Source organism: Pelodiscus sinensis, chromosome 5, assembly GCF_052426305.1.
Source record: "Pelodiscus sinensis isolate ZL-2025 chromosome 5, ASM5242630v1, whole genome shotgun sequence".
NCBI lineage: Eukaryota > Metazoa > Chordata > Testudines > Trionychidae > Pelodiscus > Pelodiscus sinensis.
In genome coordinates this window covers 103,409,330-103,435,865 of record NC_143056.1, presented here as the reverse complement: position 1 = coordinate 103,435,865, position 26,536 = coordinate 103,409,330, and the positions used below count along the sequence as shown (strand labels likewise).

Sequence of the window (26,536 nt, the reverse complement as noted above, 5' to 3'; positions counted from 1 at the left end):
ACCTGGGAGGAGGGAGGTGGAAGGGAAGAGAAAGGCTTGGGGGGTCCTGCTGGCTCTCCCGTCTCGCAGCACTGTGGGTGTGGGGGTGTCGGGGGGGAGTGGGTGTGGAGAGTGGGGCAGGAGGGACGGGGTGCGGAGGAGGAACAGGGCTGGGAGGAAGAGCGAGAGCTGGGACAGCCGCAGGGGCCGGTGCAGGAGGAGGCAGGAACCTGTCGACCAAGGTCTGGAGGTGGCCTCTGAGGGCACGGCCCTGCTCCTCCAGCGTCCCCAAACTCCGCAGCCGCAGGTTCTCCCGGATCCAGTGGTCCTGGGTGCGGAGCTGGTGCTCCAGGAGCTGCAAGTGCCACCGCTGGTGGTACACCTGGTTCCTGGTGCACCTGCTTGCCTGGGTGCGGGTGGCTGTTGCAGGCGAGGTGGTGTGCCCTGCAGTCCCAGGTGCTGCGGCTGTGGTGAAATGAGCAGTTGTCAATTCTCCCTGGGGACAAGGTGGGTGACACCCAGCCCACCTCTGCAATGCCAGGGCCCCTGCATGACACCCAGCTGCTGCTCCATGTTGGGCAAGGCCCAGGCGCACGGTCCCTGGGCTCCCTCTCTCCCCACCCTCCTGTACAAATAAGGGGAGCATGATGATACTCACATGCGGAGCCCTCCTCGGCCTGGGACAACACAACCGATGTGCCCTGTGGGATGCCTCGGGGGTCCTGTGCAGGCTTCCTGCAGGCTCCTCGCTCTCGGCGTCCTCCTCCTTGGTGTCCCTCTGCCCTGGGGTCGATCACCACCCAGGGGGGCATGGACAGCGTGAGCCCCCAGGATGCAGTCCAGGTCCTCAAAGTGGGGACAGGTCTCCAGGTCGGCCCCTGGCTGGCAGCCCCTGGAGCAGGACTGCCGCAGGTCCTTTATTTTGCGGCGGACCTGCTCCCGGGTTCGCATGTGGCCTCTGGCGGCCAGGTTGGCAGCTGTGCGGCTGCAGACGGCCGCGTTCCTGTGGCTAGTGTGGAGATCGTGGACGTTGGAGGCCTCCCCTGAAACCTCGATGAGGTCCATGATCTCTGCACTTGACCAGGTGGGCGCCCGCCTCTTGTGGCCCCGGGCAGGCTCCTGGGAACTGCCAGCCTGCTCCTGGGAAGAGGCGGAGGGCTGGGTGGCAGCGTGTGGCTGGCTTATCCCGTGCCAGGTGCAGGGTCTGCTGGTTGGGCGCTGGCAGGCTTGCAACTGGCACAAGCACCGTAGCCAGACCGTGTCCTTTTAAGGGCTCCGGGGCCAGGAGAGGGGCAGAAGAGTTTTCCTGGTTTGGCCCAGAGTGGCCACCAGGGCAAGCTGGGAAGGGCTAGCCTCCCACTAGTTCGAATTAAGTGGCTACACAGCCCTTAATTCGAACTACTTAATTCGAACTAGGCGTTAGTCTTCGTAGAATGAGGTTTACCTAGTTTGAATTAAGTGCTCCGCTAGTTCGAATTAAGTTCGAACTAGAGGTTTGCATGTGTAGCGCCTATTAAAGTTAATTTGAACGAACGGCTGTTAGTTCAAATTAACTTAGTAGTGTAGACATACCCTTACTTACTTTACATTGGAACAAATAAGCATGTGATGCTTGCAGAATTCAGGGCTTTTGGCTCATTATTCAGGGTAGCTAACTGAGGCAGATACTTCCCTCAGAATTTATGTTCTCATCTAATTTTTGCCCTGAATTACTGATATGTATTACACCTCTAATGCCAGTTTAACATAGGCTTTTCTGGGACTTTATGCATATTTTGACATTAGCATCTTATAAATTGTTGTCCAAGTCAGATATTTTGCTTTAAATCAAATCCTGCGCAAACTAAAGTGAGTGTTAGATATAAAAACAGTAGAAAAAGTAGCATCTCCTTTAAAAGTTTTTTAAATACCACCTTGATATATGCGAACTTCAGGAATGCAGGCAAGCTAGTGTGGGAGTACTTTCATAAACTCAAGGAAATAAAAGCTAAAGTTGTTCAGATATAAAGGGAAAAATAATTTGCTAGCAAACAGAACTGAGATTTATTTTCTACTAAGGATCTGAAGATAACATCTTGTATATTTCCTTCAGTGTCATTTTGTTCGCTCCATTGGATATTTGGAAATGAGTGCCAGCGATCTTTTTTTGCATAAGAGGTCTTATTAGCTTGTTGAAAAATCTTGGAAACAGTATTTTGTTTGCTGTGCTAACAACATTAAAGCTGACTTAACACATTTTAACAGACTCTGACAATCAGAGTTTATAATGTGTATGGTAAACACTTATGAATAAGATTCAGTAATAGTTCTGTCTGCATTTTGGGATGTTTTTCTTTAAACAATCTTCTATGCCATAGAAGGTACATGGGGACTTCATTAAATTCTGACTGCATGAAAGCAGTCATGTCAGTGATTAGCATTTTGTTATTGTTTAGTTCCGCCACTTCCAGAGAAATGCTAGGGTGAAGCAGACTTAGGTTGTCATATTTCAAGATAACTTTTTTTTGGAGACTTTTTGTTTTGTGCCTCAGTTTCTCATTGATTGGCAGGGAGTAGACACATTCTATACAATGCATGCTAAAGAACTTCTGGTTTTCACAAATGGAAGTTCTAATAATTTCCTCTCCTCTCCCTATAAACATGGGTTAATTATCCAGCAATGGAGGCAACAGAGAAGGATGGATTGAAGTGCTTCCTTGAATTCTGTTTTCTCACTTCTATTGATGTTGCCCCAGTGACAAAATTAAGAGAAAGACGTGCATGGAATTAACCAGAAGGCTGCAATTTTAACACAGGGTAGGGATGCTACCTTCCCATCATCCATACTATCCTATACCAGGCATTTAATTGGTTCTAGTGTGGGGGGTTCAAGTCACCTTACTGTATGATCTGTAACTATCCTCAGGTTTAATGGGCTTCTTGCTGTATTATCCATTATGTAGGCAGGTTTTCCTTGGTCTGCTCCCTAGGATGTGGCTCTGAGTCCTAGCAGCCTACACCACGAGTGGAACAGAGGGTGCAACAGGGTGGGACCTCAGCCCACAAGGTCTCATTCTGCCACATCAGCCCACTCATCACCTAATTCCCAGGTCTCTTATTTCTGGAAGCAATTCATTCTGTTCTCTTACCTACAGCCAGTTTCCAGTGTGGTTAACAACAAGGCTACGTCTAGACTGCAAGCTTCTTTTGGAATAAGCTTTTCCGGTGAGGGCCATAAACTCTGTCCTGCTGCGCAGCGGCATCCACCTGGGAGACCCGGACCCCATTGTGGCTGGATTTGCTGCCCTGGGCTTCCCCAACTGCGTTGGGTGGGACATAGATGGAACCCACATCCTGATCCGGGCCCCAGAATGCCAAGCTGCCCAGAACAGCAATCACAAGGGCTATTTTTCAATGGACCTGCAGGTCCTGGTCAACCACCATGGACAGTTCACAAACATTTCTGTTGGGTGGTTGGGGAAGGCACACGATGCCTACATGTTCAGAAACCCCAGCCTCTACCCTCTCACGCTGTGGCTAATGAAGCTGTACACTGGACACCTAGACCCACATAGGGACCATTTCAGTGCCTGCCTGGGCAGGGCCTGAATCCAGGCTGAACATGCCTTTGGGCACTTGAAGGTGCCTCCTGACTTGCCTTGATGTGGGGGAGCACAACATCCTCCAGGTAGTCTCCGCCTGTTGTTTTCTCCATAACATCGTGGAGAGCAAGGGGGAGGCCTTCCTTCCAGGATGGAGGGCAGAAGCCAGCTGGGAGGGAAGGGCCTTCGAGCAGCTGCCTGCAGCTGCCATCTGCCTATCATGGAGGAGTGTTCATCCAGGAGGCCCTGAGGGAGAATTTCTCTGAAGGACCCCAGTAACTCTCCCCAGGGCCTGCCCACTAGGGTCCTGTGCCTTGCCCCTCTGTCTTCCCTACAACAACCCCTCCCTTCCTTGTACAGTCAATAAAAACACCAGTTTTGTGTTTCAAAAAAAATCATTGTAACTGGGGAGGAGGTGGTCTGAGAACCTGGATATGGGGAGGAAGGAGGGGGAGTGTGAACCTTGGATGGGGGAGGAGAGATTCAGAGTTGGGGCTGAGCGTGGTGTGGCTGGAAGTTCCACCTCGGGTCCTGGGACCTTGGAGACCTCGGAGATGGTTGGGGGTCCAGAGTGAACAGGAGGATAGGCTGGAGGGGGGCTGGAGCAGGGTCAGGCATGGTGGGGAGGGGGGCAGGGATAGGATCTGGGTAGGCCATCATCTCCCCGATGGTGGCACACATGTTGTAGCCCTGCTGCAGCAGCTTGGTCCACATCTATGCCTGCCATTGTGCATCGTCATTCTGGGGCAGGGTCTGCTCCTTGTTCAGGAGGATGGACACGTGCTCCCTCCATTAGGCAAGCCTGTGGCTCCCCCGGGATCGGGTGGCTAGTTCGCCTGCTGGTCATCACCCCACAGTCATGGCTGGTCTGGCTGTGGAGAATAGAGGTGGTCAGTTATTCCTGGTGACACTGTCCCTGAGGCCTTGCCCTCAGCAGAAAACTGAGAGCAACAGTCCTCAGACAAGAGGAGGGTGATGTTCCTGGAACAAGGCCATGTGTGTCCTGGCCAATGGGACCTTCCTCACAGGGGCCTAGAGGTGCCTAGGGGACCATGCTTCCTGCCCACCCCACTCCTGTTCCGTGGACAAGCAGGCAAGGGTAGTGCTGGCCACACTGCATTCCCATGATTGGGAGAGGGGCCTCGAGCTGCCTGGGCTTCCATCGGGGCTGGGCACACACCTGCGCCTGGCAACGCTGTCCCCGGGAGCGGGTAGTGCCTCAAGCGTGCAGGCATGCCTGTGTTGTGTGCGGCACTCCTCAGTCTGTGTGCAAGTGAGTGTATGCCCTTGTCCCCAGCCTCCTTCCAGTGGTGGCTGGTGGTGGGAGGGCATCCTACCTGAAGTGTGTCTGGCTTCCCCAGAGCCAGTTAGTAGGAGCCTGGAGATGCTCCGGGGCTGCCTTGTGAGACCTCATGGCGCAGACTGGTGCTGCATGTGCAGGGACTGCAGCACGAGGGCCAGGCCAAGAAGGCTAAGTGACGATTGCACCCCAGCCCTTCAGCACCCACCTGCCCTGTATGTGTGGAAAAACTAAGAGCACTCACCTACTGATCCCTCCCCGACCTTGGAAGATGCCTGTAAGACATCCGGGCCCTGGGATACTGGCTTCAATGTGAGAGTCGTCATGGTGCTAGATGTCTTTTCCTCCTCTTCCAGCTCCTCGTTATCCTCCTGGGCTGGGACCCCGGGCTGGGTGATGACATGCCTCTCCAGCCCTAAGTCCACCACCAGGGGTGGGAAAGGGGCTGCACCACCCTCCCAGGATGTGGTGCAGTTTTGCATAGTAGGGGCAGGATCTGCCCCAGAGCTAGAGCTGCACTCTCTGGCCCTGGCGTAGCCCTGCTGGAGCTCCTCACTTGCTCCCGACTGCGGTGGTAGCTCCTTGTGGCCAGGCTGTCGGCCATCCGGACACATATGTCTGTATTACTTTGTCTGGAGTGGAGCTCCTGGAGGGTCATCTCGCCCCATACCTCCAGGAGGGCCAGGATCTCCGCTGCAGACCAGGACAACGTGTGCCTCTTGCGGCCCCTGGCAGGCTTCTGGGAGCCTCTGCATGCTCCCTGTGAGGGCCAGTGGGTTCTTGGGGGACATGGGTGTCCACAACTCTGGTAGTGGCAGCTGCATGATGAGTTGCAGCTCCCAGAGCGAGCTAGCTTCCTGTCTCGGTGTTTGGGGCTTTACGAGCTGCTGGGAGACAGGAACTATAGAGTTGTGATGAGTGTGGACAGAGTGGCCATCAGGGCATCTGTGAGATTTCCTAGAAGCCTCTTTTTTCGACAGAACTCCTTCTGCTGCATCCACACGCGCCTTTTTCTGAAAAAGTGTTATTCCTCATAGAATGAGGTTTACTACCATTGGAAAAAGTCTTCTGTTAATTTGACTTTTTGTCAAAATAACGCTATTGCAGTGTGGACACAAGTATTGTTTTTCCGGAATAACGGCTGTTGTTCTGGAAAAACGCAACCGTGTTGTTGTTGGCCTCCGTCGGTCAGTTGACCATGGATGACGTATCCTAGTTCTCGTCTTGGTTCGTGTCGAATTGTCTGGGACAGCGTCGGGGACAGCGTCGTTGGTGGCTGAAAAGGCCAATCCGGGACAGGCATTCTTTGCCGCAGAAGTCGCAGCTATAGGTGGTTCCCTGGCTGTTGTTGTTGCGTAACTTCCTGCGGGCTCGCTTTTCTTCTGATGCACGCATCATGTTCGTTTCGCCTGACTTGAGCTGTGTGGTCAGGGTGCCCCTCCACTTCGGGCGGTCTGCTGCGAGGTCTTCCCAGGACTGCGTGTTTATGTCGATGGCTTTCATGTCCCTCTTCACGACATCTTTAAATCGCAGGTTCGGGCGCCCTGTGGTTCTCTTCCCAGATGCCAGTTCCCCGTAGAGGATGTCCTTTGGGATCCTCCCGTCCTCCATGCGGCGTATGTGGCCAAGCCAACGCAGGTGACGTTGTCGGAGCATGGTGTACATGCTGGGGAGGCCGGCTCGAGTCAGAACTTCGAGGTTGGAGACTTTGTCTTGCCAGGTAATACCCAGGATGCGGCGCAGACCTCGTAGATGGAAGGCGTTCAGTCTCCGCTCTTGTCTCGCGTATGTGGTCCATGTCTCGCTCCCCTACAGCAGGGTGCTGATGACGCAGGCGTTGTACACTGCCATCTTTGTTGCGGTTGTCAGCCTGGGGTTGGTCCACACTCGGGTTGTCAGGCGGGCTAAAGTAGAGGCTGCCTTCCCGATCCTCTTGTTGAGCTCAGCATCAAGGGAGAGATTATCGGTGATGGTGGAGCCCAAGTACGTGAACTGGTGGACGACGTCAAGCTGGTAGTCGTCTACTGTGATGGCTGGTGGAGTGACAGTGTCCTGGCTTAGGACGTTTGTTTTTTTCAAACTGATAGTCAGCCCAAAGTCTTTGCAGGCCATGGAAAAACGGCTCATCAGCGACTGTAGTTCTTCCTGGGTGTGTGTGACGACTGCTGCGTCATCGGCAAATATCATGTCCCTGATCAGCGTCTCGCGTATCTTCGTCTTGGCTTTGAGGCGAGAGAGATTGAATAGCTTGCCGTCCGATCTGGTGCGGAGGTAGATTCCTTCCGTTGCTGAGCTGAAGGCATGCTTGAGGAGCAGGGCAAAGAAGATCCCAAACAATGTGGGGGCAAGAACGCAGCCTTGCTTGACGCCGCTGCTGATGCTGAAAGGCTCGGAGCAACTGCCGTTAAACTGCACTGTTCCCTTCATGTCTGTGTGGAAGGATTCAATCAAACTCTGCAGTTTTGGTGGGCAGCCGATCTTGTGAAGGATTTTGAAGAGTCCGTCTCTGCTGACCAGGTCAAAGGCTTTGGTGAGATCAATGAAGGAGACGTACAGGGGCATCTGCTGTTCTCTACACTTCTCCTGGAGTTGTCGTAGGGAGAAAATCATGTCTACGGTTGACCGTTCTGCGCAGAAACCACACTGTGACTCCGGGTAGACACGTTCAGCCAGCTTCTGCAGTCGGGTCAAGATGACCTTAGCAAATACTTTGCCTACGATGCTAAGAAGGGAGATGCCTCTGTAGTTGTTGCAATCACTTCTCTCGCCCTTATTCTTGTAGAGGGTGACGATCTTAGCATCCCGCATATCCTGCGGTACGGCTCCTTCTTTCCAGCACTGACAGAGCACTTTGTGAAGAGGGTGCAGTAGGGAACACTTGCACTGTTTCAGCAGGTCTGGAGGAATCCCGTCGCTGCCGGGGGCTTTTCTTGAGGCCAGTTTATCAACAGCCTTGCTGAGCTCTTCTACTGTTGGCTCTGCATCAAGTTCTTCCATTGTTGGCAGGCATTCAATGGCATCTAATGCTGCGGAGGTCACCGTATTCCGTCTGGAGTAGAGGTCGGAGTAGTGTTCCACCCATCTCCCCAACTGTTGTTGCTTGTCGGAGATTATTTCTCCAGTAGATGACTTGAGGGGTGCTGTTTTGCTCTTGGTAGGGCCCAGCGCTTTCTTGATGTCGTCGTACATGCCTCTTGTGTTCCCTGATATGGCTGCTTTCTGGATGTCGTTGCTGAGCTGCTGCCAATATTCGTTCGCACGGTGTCTGGCAACCTGTTGAGCCTTGCTCCTAGTAGCCCTGAGAATTTGTAGGTTCCTCTGGCTTGGTGACCGCTTGTATTCTGCCAGGGCAGCGCGCTTGGCTTCTATGACTGGAATCATCACAGAGGACTTTGCTTCAAACCAGTCGTGCATCTTTGTGGTCCTCTTTCAAAAGGTTGCCAGGACAGTGCGGTGCATTATGTTCCGCAGTGTTTCCCACTTTTCCATGGCAGAGTCTCCTGTCTGTGTGGCGTCAAGTTCCTTCTCAAGCGCTTCTGCGAATTTCTGCGTCAGGTCAGGCTGCGACATCTTGCTGACGTCGATGCGAGGATTTCCTTGTTTCCTTGAACGATGAAACCTCTTCGGGTTCAGCCTGATCTTGCAGCACACTAAGGAGTGGTCTGTGTCGCAGTCAGCGCTGTGATAAGAGCGTACGTGCAGGACGCAATTGATAGCTGAGCGGCGAACCAGTATAAGGTCCAACTGGTGCCAGTGTTTCGAGCGCGGATGTCGCCAGGAGACCTTATGCTGGGGCTTGGTCTGAAAGTATGAGTTGGCGATGCACAGGTTGTAGAAAGCGCAGAGCTCGAGCAGGCGTTGGCCGTTCTCGTTCATTTTGCCGACGCCAAATTTTCCGAGGCACGAAGGCCATGAGTCATTGTCCCCACCTACTCTGGCATTGAAGTCACCCAGAAGGATGAGTTGTTCCTTGTCGGGGATGCTGTTGATGACAGATGTTAGGTTCTCATAGAACCGGTCTTTAGTTTCCAATGTTGCGTTCAGAGTTGGGGCGTATACGCTGACGAGGGTGATAGGGCCTGTGGTGGTGTTGAGACGAAGGGTGAGGAGTCGTTTTGAGCCATTACTGCCTGGTTCTACCATACTCAGTAGGCTATTTTTCACCGCGAAAGCTACGCCATGCTGTCTGGGCTCGTCTGGGGCCTTTTCCTGCCAGTAGAAGGTGTAGTCTTTTTCTTTCAGAATGCCTGAGTCTGCCAGTCGTGTTTCCTGTAGGGCGGCGATGTCTACGTTCAGCCTCAGAAATTCGTTGTTGATGACTGCTGTCTTTCGTAGGTCGTCAATGTCCCATACGTCTTCGGAGAGGCCCGTCAACATTGTACGGACATTCCAACGTCCCAGTTTAAGAGGTGGTCTCTTTCTCAGTGTTTTGTTGCCTGGTGCGATGGTTGCAGCCTGCCGTTCGGAATATTCCTAATCCCCATGCACCCAGTGAGGAAAGCAGACTGTGGCGGGGCAGTACCTGACTGTCTGGGGGCTGCCCAGCTTGAGGCGGGCGGTAACTGCCCAGTGAGACCCGAAGATCCCTCCCACCGTCGGGAACAACCCCTGGCGCCATGCTCTACGCCAATTGATCTGTGGCTTATAACCGGTAAACTGTTGCTCCCCGTGTTGTTTCAGCGCTAGTAGCGCTAGCGAGGCTGGAGTGTCCTCTCCAGGGTTGCGAGATATGTTGGTAGTCGGATACTAGCCAGGGCGATGTAATATGGAGGAACAGGCTATTGCCCACGTAGCGGGTCCCCCCTCTCCACGTTGTCGATGGATCCAAAGGAACAGCAGGGCTGCTACAGTTTGGCATCGGCGCCGTCGCAGGAGTTGCCAGAGCGAGGCTGCAAGCAGCGTCGAACTGTCTTAGGGACTCCGACTCCGGATTTTTCCTCGAGGTTTACTCCTGAAGCCTTTTCCATGGAAGAATATAGCCGCAAGGCAGCGGAGGTTTAAAATCAGGGTTTTCCTTCCCCTAGATGAACTGCCTTCCTAGGCTGACGAGTATCATCTCCCCGAAGCAACTGGTTATAAGGTGCAACCGTGTAGACATACCCTAAATAAACAATTCTAGCTGCTAGAAATTTTTTTGGGGGAAGAGCTTCCTATTGTGCCTTGGCGAGTGTCTCCCTCTCTGAGCTCCTTTAAATTCCCCTACTGGTTCATGCAGGTGGATGGCACTTCTCTTCTCCCTGTCTACAAGGGAGGCCCACATCAAAAATAGTTCAGTTCATCCTACGTTCACAAGCTGCAAACTCTCTAGCAGACTTTTGACTGCCCCCCCTTTTCTGTCACCAGTGTAAGTTTTTGGCTAAGAGTCTGTGATGGAGTGGCATGAAATTAGGGATGTTACAATTCATTTATTTTGGGAAATGTGTACCCGTAGCAGCCCAGGGGCAGGGGTGGGGAGGAGAGGCAGGAGACTGTACAGGAACTGGTACTCATAAGGAGCTAGCTCCTGTGTGCCCTCACTGATGCCTCCGATGCACAGGCAGCAATGTGGGGGGCAAGGAGAGGGCTGAGTATAACAGAGTGTAACCCAGGCTAGCCATTTACACAATCACATCCCTACATGAAATGGGATCTGGAAGCAACTTAACCAAAGACACACTCACTTCAAAGAAGAAAAACACACAAACACCTCAGAGCGTATCTTTTCCTGTATGCTGGAGATGCCCAGGCGTTTGTCTGATTCAAACAAACTTTCAAGTCTGACTGTAAGAAATATGAATTATGGTATTGCTTATATAGCCACTAATATTAATCATTGTTTCATTTTCAAAAATTCTGGGCAAAGCTCCTAGTATATTGCATACAACCCAAGTTCTTTCTATACCATTAACTAACTTTTATGAAATCTTCAATCTAAGCCAACATTTTCAAATCAATATGTCAAAATATAAGCACCTAATCCATGTATAAGTGTCTAAGTAAAAATTATCTGACTTCCAGAGGTGCTAAGCAACTCATTGCCCATTCTGTATGTGTGTGGGGGAGGGGGAGGAAATCAACATTACCCCTCCAAAGCATCCATATAGAGAGACTTCCCACTGGCTTACATGGAACTTGAATTTCACTGCATGTGCTTAAAAAAAAAAAAAAAAAAAAAAAGAGTGACTTTATATTACATACAATAATGACTTCTCCCATTACAGAAAGGACACTCCCCCCCCCCCCAATAGAAAGGATGTGGATGTATTGGAGTAAGTCCAGCAATTTATTCCAGTGTTTTACCATGCTGACAGTTAGGAAGATTTTCCTAATGTCCAACCTAAACCTCCCTTGCTTCAGTTTAAGCCCATTGCTTCTTGTCCTATCTTCAGAGGTCAAGGAGAACAATTCCCTCCCCCCCTCACTCCCGTAACACCCTATTAGATACCTGAAAACCGCTATCATGTCCCCTCTGTTGTCTTTTTTCCAAACTAAGCAAGGCCAATTCTTTTAGCCTTCCCTCATAGGTCATGTTCTCAAGACCTTTAATCATTTGTGTTGCTCTTTTTTGGAGCCTCTCCAGTCTGTCCACATCTTTCCTGAAATATGGTGCCCAGAACTGGACGCAATACTCCAACTGAGGCCTAATCAGTTCAGAGTAGAGGGGAAGAATTTACTTTGCATGTCTTGCTCACAACACTCCTGTTAATGCATCCCAGAATGATGTCGGGGGGGGGGGGGGGAAGCAACAGTGTCACACTGCTGACTCATATTTAGCTTGTGGTTCACTATGACATCTACTTCCTAGACAGTCACTGCCCATTCTGTATGTGTGAAACTGATTTGTTCCTTCTTAAGTGGAGTGCTTTGCATTTGTTCTTTGTGGTGTTTACATGCCGGAACAGTGTCTATTGTCTAGACAAGAGTTCCAGATTTCTTAAAAAGTACCCAACTTTAGGGAGTGGGAAGCAGTAGAAGTAATATATATTGATGTTTTTTAAAGTAAGTCTTTTGATGCAACCCCACATGACGTTCTCATAGGAAAACCAGAGAAATGTCTAGACGAAATGACTAAAGTAGGTGCCTATCTGGTTACAAGACCTTACTCACAGTGCACTTATGGTTCCCTGTTAAAGTGAGAGGGTGTATCTAATGGGGTGCCCTGAAGTCCATCCGGGGTGTGATATATTATTTAATGTTTTCATTAATGACTTGAACATAGAATGGAGAGTGTATTTATAAAATTTGAGATGACACCAAGCTGAGAAGGGATGGAAGCACTCCGGAGGACAGCATTAGAATAGTACTGCTAAAAAGGAGTTAGAGCACCCAAATTGAATGAGTGATCGGTGTGATATGTTGTAAAAGGCTAATATCATTCTGGGGTGTATTAATAGAAATGTCATATAAAACACAGGAGGTAATTGTCCCATTCTGCTGGGCACTGAGGAGGCCTGAACTGTGGAATACAGTCCAGTTCTCAGTGCCATGTTTTAGAAAAGATGTGGTCAAAGTTGGAGAAAGTCCAGAGGAGAGCAACAAGAATGACAAAGTTTAGAAAATCTGACATATGATGAAAATTTTAAACATGGTCTGGTGTCTTTCTTTTTTTTAATTGGGGGGGGGGGCGCTTAATCTGCATCAGGGAAGACTGAGGTTAGATGGTAGGATAAACTCTCTAACTATAAGGATAGTTAAACTCTGGAATAAGCTTCCAAGGAGATTGTGCAATCCATTGGGAATTTTTAAAAAACAGATTGGACAAATACCTATTAGGGCTAGTTACTTTTACCATAAAGCTGGGGGTTGTACTTGATGATTTCTCGAGGTTCCTTCCAGCCTTACATTTCTTAGTCACTTGGGAACAGTAATTGTTATTACTACCACCTTTTAATTTAGGGTGAACATTGAATGTAGATTGACTATTCATCTTAAAAAGTGTTCAGCTTATGAATCTATAATATTAAATAAATGTGGGCTAAATTTCACTAAAGAAGATGGTTACAGTATTTTAAAGTGCAGTCTATTTAAATCGTTTTTTTAATTAATGGTTACTATAGCTGTAAAATTAGATAAAGCATAAACAAAGGAAATAACTATGCTTCACGTCCAACATAATAAGGACTAGACCAGATCATCATTGGAGGCAACTATTTGTGTAGCGCTGTCTACAGATGTGAACGACTAGTTGACTGTCTGATAAGCAAATGCTTATTGGATAGTCGACACACTAGTTGACTAGTCGCTCCCCCTCCCCTATTCACACACACTTGCTGCCTCTATCAGAAAGAGGGGGTGAGCGGAAGAAAAGAGGGTGCTTCAAAGTGGCAGTGCCAAATGGAGCTCGGGGGCCAGATCCCAGGCTTTGTGACACTGCCACTTTGAAATGCTGCTTTGAAATGCTGGGAGTCCCCAGCTGACCCTGGGCTCCACATGGTGCTGTTGCTTTGAAACGCTGGAGGGAGCACGTGGGGAACTGCATGAGTCCCCCGCTGGCCCTGTGCGCCTCTCAGCGCTTTCATCTTTGAAGTGTAGCAACTGCCCTGGGGCTGTTGCTACACTTGAAAGGTGGAGGCGTGCTTATTGACTAATCAAATAATCAATGCAAATTGTATCGACTACTTGTTTAGCCAGTTAATTGAAATTGAACATCCCTAGTGCTGACATCACAAACTGGTTATTAGACTGACGAACTTGCTTGTCCAAACACTGGAACTTGAAGTGAGCAAATCTTAAGTTTTCCAGAAATGCATCAGGATCAATGAAGTGTTACATTCCTATCTCTGAAATAAACGCAGTTTGAATACCTGCTACATTTTCCTTTTTGTAGGAGTTATGGGAAAATTGTACTTTGTCTTCTGGATTCATTTGCAATATTTGGGTCTTCACAGGCCTACTGAGGGTGGACAATGGAGGCAACTTTCCTGGGGTCCTAGTGGTTCAACAGGGCCCAGGACTCCTAGCTGCTGCCACCACTACAATAATGGCAGCTGGAGCCCTGGATCTTAAATCACTGCCAGAGTATCAGGTGGTGCACACTGGGTGGTACTGAGGACTGCTTGGGGAAAACTAGCCTCTTCTGGGAGTGCATAGCTGCCCTCCCCTCCCCTACTTGCTCAGAGGCCTGGCAAGTCTGTTGGCCTGATTGAGTTTCCATCCTTACTCATACAATATTTGGGCCTGCATCAGAGGATGTTGGGACTTTTTGTGTAGGTCAGGACACTTGCATGCATGATGGTTTGCAAATTGAGTTCAGATTCTCTTTGATTTGTGTTCGGACTTGAAGAATGCATCTATGTGTAAATCATGCTAATGCAGTGTGATTTGTCTTCAAGTGACTAAGCCGTGTATAGAAATTTGAGTTTGTCTCTTGCAGTCTCGCCACTAGAGGAGGACTAAGAGCCCCATTGTGGTGGCATGAGTGACATGTATTTCCACAATAAAATTGGAAACAATGATTTGGTATATGAAGAAATAAAATTGGTGTGTACTAAAAGTGTAAGCTGGATACCAAATATTTGAAATGTGCCTAGTTTTGTAGATAAAAATAATGAAAATCCTTTTAATGAAGCTGCAGAATTCTAGTAAACCGAATAGACAGTTCACATGAAAGTATGAAAGTGTGAACTGAAAAGTGTATTCATGCACATACTTTTAGCTATATTTCATTATTGTTGATTCTAGATTAAGCAAGTTAACTGGGCAGAGCAGCACTACTTGGAAGGTTCAGATTTAAAATGTCTCCTACCTCCAGCAAAACAAGCTGATAGTATGTGTGGTAACCTTGTAAGTTCATAAGCACGGTGTCCTGGTAGGAACTGTTTTGAATTCCATACTTGACCACAAAAAATATTTTGCAGAAGTTTTGTGTAGGTCAGCTTTTTATGAAAATGAAAAACAAAACAAACCCAAACCTAACCAATCCAACACCGCCCCCTCTCCCCCCCCCCCCAAACCCCACAACTCGCCAATAGATTTAGTTACATATAGAGGAAGAATATTTTATGAGGCTTTGTTCAGAAGTATCTTTGGTCATTGTTGAATTTTAGGCTTGTGTGCACATTGAGCCAAGAGTAAGCAATATTTCAATCAGTTTAGATTTACTTATTTTAACTAGTTTTCTAAGTGAAGTGAAGAAAGTTTGCTTTGTTGTTATCAGAATAACTTTTAAAAACACTTTTTCTATTATGACAGTTCAGCAAAGAGTGGGTGGAATCAATAATTTTTCTCTAAATATAAATATTTCTATTTAAAACAGTGTCTGTGAAAACAAAATGTCTAATGTAAGTCGACAGTAATTTGGAGAGCCATGCAATGCTGCCAGTTTCACTTGGAAATCTAATTATAATTGTACCAAGCACATACTTTCATGAATCAGGCAACAGAAATTAATTTTCAGAACAGTTGCTGATTGTCCTTCGTCCTGTGCTGATCATAGTATGTAAGTTTAGTTACAACAGAAATAAAGAAACTGTAGGGGATAGCTGAGTTAGTCTGTACAGGATAAACTTAAAAAACAACAACTGGTCTGGTAGCACTTCATGCTCATATGAAGCTTTCCTGGCTCATATTCCTACTCGGGAAATCTGCAGGGCTATAATGTGGTCTTCTAGTCGCACTATATACTATTACCCAGCAGTCTAGGGATTATGTGACCTTTGGAAGAATCATGTTTTATATTCATGATTCTAACAAAACATGTAGATGGTACCATGAGCTTTCGTGGGCACAGCCCACTTCTTCAGATGACCAGAGCTCATGATACTATCTACATGTTTTGTTAGTCTATGAAGTGCTACCAGACCATTTCTTGTTTTTTAAGTTTAACAGAAATAAAGTGGCTTATCCTACACTTTTTTTTTTTTAAAGGAAGTGGAGAGAGGCCAAAGTAAATGGTTACTACAAATGCTGCAGAATCCATCTCTTTGTGAAGTTTTGATGATGTTTGCTTTAAGGTTAAAAACAAAAACTCCATTGTATCCTGCATGCCTAACTAAAGTCTCAGTACAGAAGTTTACTCTCCTATAAGCATGGAAGAATTAGGACTTTTTTGAAAGTGGAATCAGGATGAATTGTATTGAAATATTTGAAATTTCATCTTTTTTATAATCCACTCAAGAAGTATGTTCACAGATATTAAAAAGAGAGCAACATAAAGTGTATGACTAAGAAATAATTTTTCATTTTAAACAGGTTTTGAATGTATTTTTACCCCTACCCCAATGAAAAATTAAGTAGCAAGGTCAGTTTATAAACTCTGCACACACTCCCTGTATAAAACGAAATAATTGTTTTTATATAATTAAAGTAGTTCTTGTATGGATTGTGCCTATATATTCGTTTTTATGCAGTTCAGTGCCGGTCGTATTCAGGTGTTTTTCAGTAACAAGCTACTGCACTACAAAAGGTGTTGTCTCATGCCGTCAGCTAGAGCTCAGAGACTACTGGTCACCTTTAGATCCCTTTCATTGGGAACTGGAATTTCTCTCATCTGCCTAGGTTATTTTTCTTTATAAAAGCCTAATAGAATCTTTTACCTTCTTCCTCCTTAGCCACCAGGGATGACAAAAGATGCTTCTGCTGGCATCTCACCTGAAAGCTAGCATTTTAAATTATGGGATAGCATAAGGTAGAGTTGTGGGGTTGGCAGCTAAAAGGAGCATCAGCTCTTCTTCATTGTTCCCATTCTTGTGTCCATCCATTGTAGCTGTTGCCTGGAACGATGCCAGAATATTCCACTGTATTGCCAATATTTTAGTCGCGGGCCAAATCCTGGTATGAGACTTAAAATGTATCACCCATTGGGTATGTCTACTCTGCACGCTTATTTTGAAATAACATATTCCAGAATAATTATTCCGAAATAGCTTATTTCAAAATAGCACATTCACACTGCAGGGAAGCCTCAAAATTAGTCCGAGGCAGGCTTCCCTAATGTAGACGTGCTATCTCAATTTAGAGTGCCAGGAGGCACTGGGGAGGAATAACTTAGAATGGCCCTGGTGAGGGGCTATTTCGAAATAGCAGCAGTGGAGTGTCTACACATGCCTTATTTCAAAATAGCTATTTCGGAATAGGCGTTATTCCTTGTAGAATCAGGTTTACAGATTTCAGCATAAGATCTGTTATTTCGAAATTATTTCGAAATAACGGAATAGCTGTGTAGGCGCTCGCATTGTTATTTCAAAATAACGCTAGTTATCTCAAAATAACGGTGCAGTGTAGACGAACCCTTAGTGGACAGTATTCCCAGTCCTCTGCCTGACCAAAAATTACTGAAGGCAGTGGAAGTTCTGAGTCTCAAACAATGGAAAAAATCCCAAACTTTTGTTCCCCTATCTTGCCATGTCCCCAAATTTACCTTTTGGGGAAAAAAGATGTTTAGGTAAGCCTTTGAAACTTCCAACTCTGTTTCAGCTCCAGAATGATTTTCACTTTAAAAGTGCAAAAGCGATGAGGAGTCCTGTGGCACCTTATAGACTAACTGAAGTGTAGGAGCATAAGCTTTCGTGGGCAAAGACCCACTTCGTCAGATGCATGTAGTGGAAATTTCCAGAGGCAGGTATAAATATGCAGGCCAGGATCAGGCTGGAGATGACGAGGTGGATCCAATCAAGGAGGATGAGGCCCACTTCTAGCAGCTGATCTGGAGGTGTGAATTCCAAGAGAGCAGAAGCTGCTTTTGTAGTTAGCAAGCCATTCACAGTCTTTGTTTAACCCAGAGCTGATTGTGTCAAACTTAAAGATGAACTGTAGCTCAGCAGTTTCTCTTTGAAGTCTGGTCCTGAAGTTTTTTTGCCCACAGACAACCCGCCAACCTGAAGCATATTCTCACCAGCAACTACACACCGCACCATAATAACTCGAACTCAGGAACCGATCCTTGCAACAAACCTCGGTGCCAACTCTGCCCACATATATACACCAGCAACACCATCACAGGACCTAACCAGATCAGCCATACTGTCACTGGTACATTCTCCTGCACATCTACCAACGTAATATATGCCATCATGTGCCAACAATGCCCCACTGCTATATACATCGGCCAAACTGGACAGTCCCTACGTAAAAGAATCAATGGACACAAATCTGATATTAGGAATGGCAACACACAAAAACCTGTAGGGGAACACTTCAATCTTCCTGGACACACAATTGCAGATCTAAAAGTAGCCATCCTGCAGCAAAAAAACTTCAGGACCAGACTTCAAAGAGAAACTGCTGAGCTACAGTTCATCTTTAAGTTTGACACAATCAGCTCTGGATTAAACAAAGACTGTGAATGGCTCGCTAACTACAAAAGCAGCTTCTGCTCTCTTGGAATTCACACCTCCAGATCAGCTGCTAGAAGTGGGCCTCATCCTCCTTGATTGGATCCACCTCGTCATCTCCAGCCTGATCCTGGCCTGCATATTTATACCTGCCTCTGGAAATTTCCACTACATGCATCTGACGAAGTGGGTCTTTGCCCACGAAAGCTTATGCTCCTACACTTCAGTTAGTCTATAAGGTGCCACAGGACTCCTCGTCGCTTTTGCAGATTCAGACTAACACGGCTACCCCTCTGATACTTTAAAAGTGGTGATGCATCCAGACACAAGGAGAGTCTGCAACCAAATATTTCCCTGTAGGTTAGTGGAGTTTTCTTTTCCTCTTATATAATTAAAAGCATCTTTGATGGTATTGAGTAGTATACTTTTGTCTGTGGTTAGGAATTGTTCCATTTAACCCCATGGACAGGCATAATTTCTAGTGAGCGCAACATGTTGAGTGTCCAGGGGTATGTCTACACTACCACCCTAGTTCGAATTAGAGTGGTAATGTAGGCAACCGGAGTTGCAAATGAAGCCCGGGATTTGAATTTCCTGGGCTTCATTTGCATTTTGCCGGGCGCCGCCATTTTAAAATGTCTGCTAGTGCGGACTCCGTGCCTCGTGTAGCTGCGCGGCACGGAGTCTGCACTAGCGGACATTTAAAAATGGCGGCGCCCGGCAAGATGCAAATGAAGCCTGGGAAATTCAAATCCCGGGCTTCATTTGCAACTCTGGTTGCCTAAATACCCCTATAGAGATAGCAGTGAACGGCAGGAACATGCTGTCTGAAGAGGATCAGTATTTCCTCTTCTCTGCACTGCGTACCCTCAGAGCAATATAATCTTCATTGTCTGTCAACATCGTGCTTACACCAACATAATGCCCATGCCAATAATAGACCCGTGGTGTTTTCAGTAGCAATCTGGAATTCACAGTAACCAGAGTCTCTTGCTCTTCATGTCCTGTAAACCACAAATTGTGGCTCTTCTTAAAAACTTGACCTCTGACATGATTAACATGTGTCTGCTGAAATTTCATGTAACCCATGCTAAATAGTTTTAGGATTATTTTGGAAACTGACTGGCCTAAAGGGATTGGGGTGAAGTTTAGTCAGGACAATGGGAAAGCCTCACTTTTTATGGAGTTCCAGACTTCCACTCAAAGCTACATGAAAGGGACAGGAGTCCCAGGGCATCTGTGTAAAGGGGTTGTCTACCTGTGCTGCTTCTGATACCCTATCTCTCTCCTCAACAGTATGCCTTCTTATCAAGTCATGTTGGTGCTGGGTCCCACTACCTGCCAGTGCCTCTTACCTTTTTCCATTCCCTTTCCAAAGGGAGGATAGAAGGCACAGAGGGTAGGTAAATATTAGCTCATCTGTTGGCATTTTTAGAGTGGAGTTTTCCCCCTGATGCCAGAAGGAGACATGGTGCATAGAATGACTAGTTCCTAGGACTCCACCCCATCTGCCAGAGATCCTTCTCTTCATTCTCCTCCTGAAGATCCCTTCCCATACCGTAGTTACATTGTATTTGGGTGCTGCTTAAGACTGATGCCACACCTCTGGCACTATTCCTTTCCACCCTTCCTTCCTTTAACATTTCATCTGCACCAGTGCTTGTAGTGCCAGAGGTGGGCACTACGAAACTAGTCTAGAATCTTGCCTCTTTCCGCTGGAGTGAGTGTGACTGTGACAAAAAGCCCATGTGTTCATAAAAGATGAGGGAATCAGATTCTACTCAACTCTTTAATAAAAAAAAAAAGGCAGATGGAATCAAAACGTGTTTGGAACTCACTTGGTCTTAAGAGGCTCACCCAACTCAAGGAAACTCTCTAGATTGGCCAAGCACTAAATTTATTGTCTTGTACCTCTCGTAGAGGCTGATTTCTTCTCCTGTTTGCTAAGAACCAAGAGTCCATGGAAAGTGCCTCTTTCCTTTAGATTAATTGAAGTCTACAGAAAATCAAATACCACTAATGTCTGAGGTGCTCTGGAGTGCAGTCTGAATGTGTCAGTAAGTAGTACAATGTAAAAGGGCTTCTTCCAAATATTCTGGTGATTGCTTAGATGAGAAGTTATTGATGATCATGGTGGCACACTGACCATTCTCCAGGGACAGACAGGAAAAAGTCATAAGGTTTTTGCTGTAGGAAGCTAACACTGGCAGAGGCTGGAAAATTTAGAGTTATCTTGGATGAAACTAAGTCGGTGGCTAAAGGAGTATCACTCATCTGTTAGTTTTCGCTTGTTTCCCTATGCTGACTTTTATATATCGTGGGTGTATTTTGAGAATTTAACCGTTAATCACCTTGGGCTTGAAAGTACTGAGTGGGAATGGAAGGTTCCTAGCAGAGATGAGAGCCTCTGAAAGCCGAAGCAATGAAAAGATTGTTTTTCGCTTCATGAAGCCCTTAAAAAATGAACAGGGAACATACCACAAATGAGGATCTGAGACTGGAAAACAAAATTGCCTATCTTATTTTTGGCAACATGTAATCATGGCAATGCATCCAAAAAAAGGTACAACACTCAATGCTGGAAATGCATTATACCCTAAAATGGCAACAGAATGATGTAAAAGCAAAGGCTATTTTAAGCATGGTCACAAAATATAAGTATTCCAAAAGATTCCCTGTTTCTTCCCATAGGAGTGTTTATAGGTTGCATATATTCATTTATGTTGAAAGAATGCAAGATTTATATGATGGGTCTCCTTTTAATTTAAATACATTGATTATGTTGGCTTCTTTTGTTTAAAGTAAATGTGTGTAGAGAATGATAAAAGTGCATCTGTGAAGGCCATTTTAGTCATTTATTTTAAAGCTAAAAGCCAACTGATGGGGGTCCAAGTAAAATAATTAATTATGTGGGAGATCAAACACACATACCAAAGCAACTTTGTTTTGAATGGGAGGTGATGCATTAATAGCAGGAAGAAGGGACTATGACAGGCCCCACTTAAAACTGGGGACTTGAGTCCAGCTAAGCTCTTGCCAATTGTAAGCAGCTAAATCATTTATCTTAACGCTTTTGGGAATCTAAACTTTTTGTCCTTGGATGACTTTTAGTGGGGAGTGTCTGAAATTCAGAATGAGGGGTTAAAATGGGATCTGTGAGTGACCCAACAAAGTTATTTTAGTATTTGAGGTATCTTTCTCTTATCACAACTCTGTAGTATTTATTCTAATTACTGCATATGGTTTGACCATGAGGAATACCTTACTAGGAAGGGCCCATAGGGATAGCATGCACACTCTATTACAGTATTAACACACACAGCGATGACTCTCTCATTGCATGAATTGAATCATTTTAAAATAATGATGTGCAAAGAATTCAGGATTAACTCCCTTGGCCTAAGAGTCCTACTGTAGATTCTTTCTCATTCAAGTGTGGTTCATATGGGTGTTGGAAGAGTGGAGTAGGTCTTCAGAATTTCAGTTCTGAAGTAGCAAGACTTGATGCTCCAGTCATCCTAAATATTTCTGTGTGCAACTTATGACAAGAGGAACAGAATCCTCCTGCTGAATCTGTGGTGTTCTGGATTAGTTGTGTACAAATGCCCTAGCTGTAACTGGACATCTTTCTTTTAAATAATGTTGACTTATGGCTGGTTCCCAGAGACTAAGGACTCTGACTGCAGTTGTGGTTGAGGGTTGATTCTGAAGAATTAGTGTGTGAAGCCTTCAGAAAGGTATGATTCCTAGCTAGCAGACTAAGGCCAAAAATAACTGTTGTTAGACAAATGTGGTAGTATTTTAGGGAGAATAAATTGTCCTTGAAACCAGTGCATCTGAGAATGTTTTAGGATATTCATAGTGGTTATTATGAAATAAACTGATGCTGAGCATTAGATTCATAAGAATGGCCATAGTGGGCTAGACCATCTATGGCCATAGTGGGCTGGTCTATCTAGCCCAGTATCCTTTTGTCTTATAGTGGCCAATGCCAGGTGTTTCAAGGGAATCCAGAATAGGTAATAGTCAAGTGATCCATCTCCTGTTGCCCATTCCCAGCTTCTGGAAATCAGAGGCTTAGATCCTGCAGAACAGGGGTGGGCAAAATGGCCTCTGTGGGGCGGATCCATCCACCAAGCAAGTTGATCCAGCTCACAGAGGCCCTGCCACTCCCTCCTCCGCCAGGCCAATCAGGGCCTGGGGGCGGGGGAAGCCCGCAAAGTCTCCTCCTGCCCTGCCACCACACTGCAAGGACTGCATGGTACTTAGAAGCACCGTGTGCTCCTGGCAGGGGGGAGGAGACTTTGTGTGCGTCTCCCCATCCCCAAGTCCTAATTGGCTTGGAGGCAGGGGGAATGTGCAAAGTCTCCTCCCGCCTGTGAGGGGTGCAGTGCTCCTTGCAGGATGGGGGCAGGGTGGGAGGAGACTTTGTGTGCTCCCCTCTGCCCTCAGGCCAATCAGGGCTTGGAGCAGGGGGAAGAACATGAAGTCTCCTTCTGCCCTGCCAGGGGCTCAGCACTTAGGCTACGTCTTAGGCTTCCTTTGTTGACCGTGCTGCGTCTAGACTGCCGCGCTGTGCCGGATCAGCTGATCGTCGGCACAGCGTGGCGGCCATTTTTATTTTAATGAAGCGGGCATTATTTAAATTCCTGCTTCTTTGACTATGCCGAATAAACTATTTTACATGGCTCCATTGACGGAGCCATGTGGTCTAGATGTAGCCTTAAAGTCAACTGCCAGATGCTGCTCAGCTGGCAGTTGACTCTAAGTGCAGCGCTCCCTTGCAGAGCGGGGGCAGGGAGCGAGAGACTTCACGTGCTCCTTCTCCTCCCACCCCCTGATTGACCTGGAGACAGCACGCAAAGTCTCTTCCCACTGCCAGGGGCACGGGCCCCCAGAGGGAACCACCAGATGTTCAGAAAAGCTAGTGGTTCTCTCTGGGGGGGAAGGCTTTGCTTACTCCCTCACCCCCAGATCAATCAGGCTCTGTGGGTGGGGAATCATGGAAAAGTCCTGGTCCTGCCCCCTTGCACCTGAGGCCCTGCCCCTTCCAGGGTGGCTCTGGGCCACTTCAAAAATTTCTGAAGGGGCCCCGGTCAAAAATTATTGCCTACCCCTGCTGCAGAGCATGGTTTTGCATCCCTGCTGACTAGTAGCCATTAATGCACCTCTCCTCCATGAACATATCTAGTACTCTTTTTTTTTTTTTAAACCACCTTATACTATTGGTCTTTACAACACCCTTATTGCATAATTTTATTTATAATTTCTATAAATGGTGTATTTGATGCCGTTATTAACTTTATTCTGTACTTTGGCTCATTTGGGGAAGCCTTTCATTTCTATGTGCTTTGTGTCTAGCTGGTTTTAAATATGATTGAGAAAGTTGTGATTTTCAATGTGCTGAAAATGTTAATTTGATTCTTTTTTTTCCCCTAGGTAAAATATTCTTGTAAGTACTTGATAGTGTTTATCACCTGCGTCAGGTCACCATAGCTCAAGTTTAGTCCTTTGTGTACATGGTGCTCAGAACATGGAGGAAAATGATGATGAAAAACACAGCCAAGGTGGCCAGATGTTTGAAAACTTTGTACGAGCATCAACATGCAAAGGTACCATTCAGGCCTTTAATATCCTCACCTGTCAGCTGGAACTAGATCCATTGGACAACAGAAATTTCTATACTAAATTGAAGTCAAAGGTGACCAGCTGGAAGGCCAAAGCTTTGTGGAATAAACTTGATAAAAGAGCAAGTCATAAAGAATATAAGCGAGGAAGATCTTGTCTGAACACTAAGGTGAGTTGAGAACTTCAATTTCTGATTTAGAACAATTTTTAATTGCCAGATTTTGTTACCAAAGATAAACAATTATGCATAGTATAAATGATTTTCTTACACAGCAAATGAGTTATCTAAAGAGCACTTACTGAAACATGGAAATCTTAGTTGTCATTTGGCATTGACTCCTTGTTTCTAGCTATGAAACTACAATAATTGTAAATACTTTCTTATTGTTGCTTTTGGATACAATTACTGTGGTTTTCCCACTAATGTTACATGGTTTCAAGTAAAGATGCAAATATAATTTAAAAAGTACCCATTTGAACTGTTATAATTGGTTACCCATTTAATATATATCCCTAGTCAGCACTCTCTCCTACACACTGTCATGGTGAGGGAAGGACTGGAGAGACTATCACATGATCCAGGGTTGTTATAGTGGTGAGGACAACCTGTCATGTGGACCAGGAGGTGTCATAGTGGCACCAGGTGCCACTATCAATGACCCAGACTCCCTCAGTGCATCACAGGACTTTGGCCAGTTTAAATTCTGCACAAAATATGTAAAGTTCTGCAAGTTGTGTTTGTCAGTAAATAAAAGCAGAGGCTCTAGCATAGTAGTGGGATCAACCTGTAGCAACCCCCTCCCCATCCCCAGGACACAGACTCCTCAGATAGGATGCATCTATCCGTGACACAGCACATGTCCTGGATCTACACTGAAAACACCCTGGAGAGCTGCCCCTCTGTGCCAGGTGTACCAATTGTGGGACAAGCAGGACCCTAGTTTGAAGGGGCTATGTGTTTGAGATCCAGGTGTGTGGTGAGAGGAGTCTGTGTGGGGCAATCTAAGTGCAGGCAGCTCACTGAGTGGGGGGTCAAGGTCTGGAAGGATCTGGGTGCACAGAGACTCATTGTGAGGGTTCCAGGTGGAGATGGTTGGGGGTTAGAAGAGCGAGCTGGGTACTGGGGGAATGGGTTTTGAATGGGTCTTGATGGAGTGGGAGTTGGATGGAGCTAGTTGGGGGTCATGACATGGAGGTCTGGTTGTGAAGGAAGAAAGGAAAGCAGCAAAATATACACCCTGGGCTTCAGAAAATCAGACTTTTACTCCCTCAGAGAATAGATGGGCAGGATATCTTGGGATGCTTACATGAAGGGGAAAGGACTCCAGGATAGCTGGCAGTATTTTAAAGAATCCTTACTGAAGGCCTAAGAACAAATCATCCTGGTGCGCAGAAAAGCCAATTTTGTAGGCGACCAGATTGGCTTAGAAGTAAAATCCTTGGTGATCTTAAACAAAAAATGGAAGCTTACAAGAAGTGGAAATTTGGACAGATGACTATGGAGGAGTATAAATATATTATTCGAGAATGCAGAGGTGTAATCAGGAAGGCAAAAGCACAATTGGAATTGCAGCTAGCAGGGGATGTGAAGGATAACAAGAAAGGTTTCTATAAGCATGTTAGCAATAAGAGGGTGATCAGGGAGGGTGTGGTGCCCTTACTGGATGAGGGAGGTAACCTAGTGACAGATGATGTGGGAAAACCTGAAGTACTCAATGCTTTTTTTGGCCTCTGTCTTCACAGACAAGGGCAGTTCCCAGACTACTACACTAGGCAACACAGTATGGGAAGGAGGTGGGCAGCCCTCAGTGGAGAAAGAACAGGTTAAGAACTATTTAGAAAAGCTAGACATACACAAATCCATGGGGCTGGGTTTAATGCATATGAGGGTATTGAGGGAGTTGGCAGATGTCCTTGCAGAGCCTTTGGCCATTATCTTTGAAAACTCGTAGAGATTGGGAGAGGTCCTGGATGACTGGAAAAAGGCAAATGTAGTGCTCATCTTTTAATAAGGGAAGAAAGACAATCCAGGGGACTAAAGACCAGTCAGCCTTACCTCCGTCCCCGGAAGGGATCCTCAAGGAATCCATTTTGAAGCATTTGGAAGAGGGGAAAGTGATCAGGAATAGTTAACATGGATTCATGCCTGACCAACCTGATTAGCTTCTATGATGAGGTAACTGGCTCTGTGGACATGGGGAAGTCAGTGGATGTGATATATCTTGATTTTAAAAAAGCTTTTAGTATGGTCTCCCACAGTATTCTTGCCAGCAAATTAAGGAAATATGGATTGGATAAATGGTGGCTGGAAAGCTGGCTAGATTGTTGGGTTCAGTGGGCAGTGAGCAACGACTCGATGTCTGGCTGGCAGTTGGTTTCAAGTGGAGTGCTCCAAGGATTGGTTCTAGGGCCGGTTTTGTTCAACATCTTTATTAATTACCTAGATGAGAGGATGGATTGCACCCTCAGCAAGTTTGCAGATGACACTAAGCTGGGGGAGAGGTAGATACGTTGGAGGGCAGGGATAGGGTCCAGAGTGACCTAGACAAATTAGAGGATTGGGCCAAAAGAAATCTGATGAGATGGAAGAATCCCAAATATTGTTATAGGCTGGGGACTGAATGGCTAAGAAGCAGCTTAGCAAAAAAGGACCTGGGGATTACAATGGATGAGAAGCTGGATGAGTCAACATTGTGCCCTTGTAGCCAAGAAGGCAAATGGAATATTAGGTTGCGTTGGTAGGAGCATTGCCAGCAGATCTAGAGAAGTGGTTATTCCCCTTTATTCAGCACTGGTGA

The 26,536-nt window shown here is 46.5% G+C and overlaps 1 protein-coding gene across 12 annotated transcripts in view; it reads left to right on the top strand.

Moving 5' to 3' along the window:
• The window catches only part of MICAL2 (microtubule associated monooxygenase, calponin and LIM domain containing 2), a 241,759-nt gene that overhangs the window by 29,636 nt on the left and 185,587 nt on the right, over nucleotides 1-26,536 (top strand). For all 12 annotated transcript variants that reach the window (XR_012903606.2, XM_075927882.2, XM_075927881.2 and 9 more), the window contains exon 2: nucleotides 23,550-23,907. Coding sequence is in view for 11 of the 12 variants with exons in the window: in XM_075927882.2 (XP_075783997.2) it covers nucleotides 23,644-23,907 (264 nt within the window). In the remaining variant the exon portion in view is untranslated. The remainder of the gene's footprint in view (nucleotides 1-23,549; nucleotides 23,908-26,536) is intronic.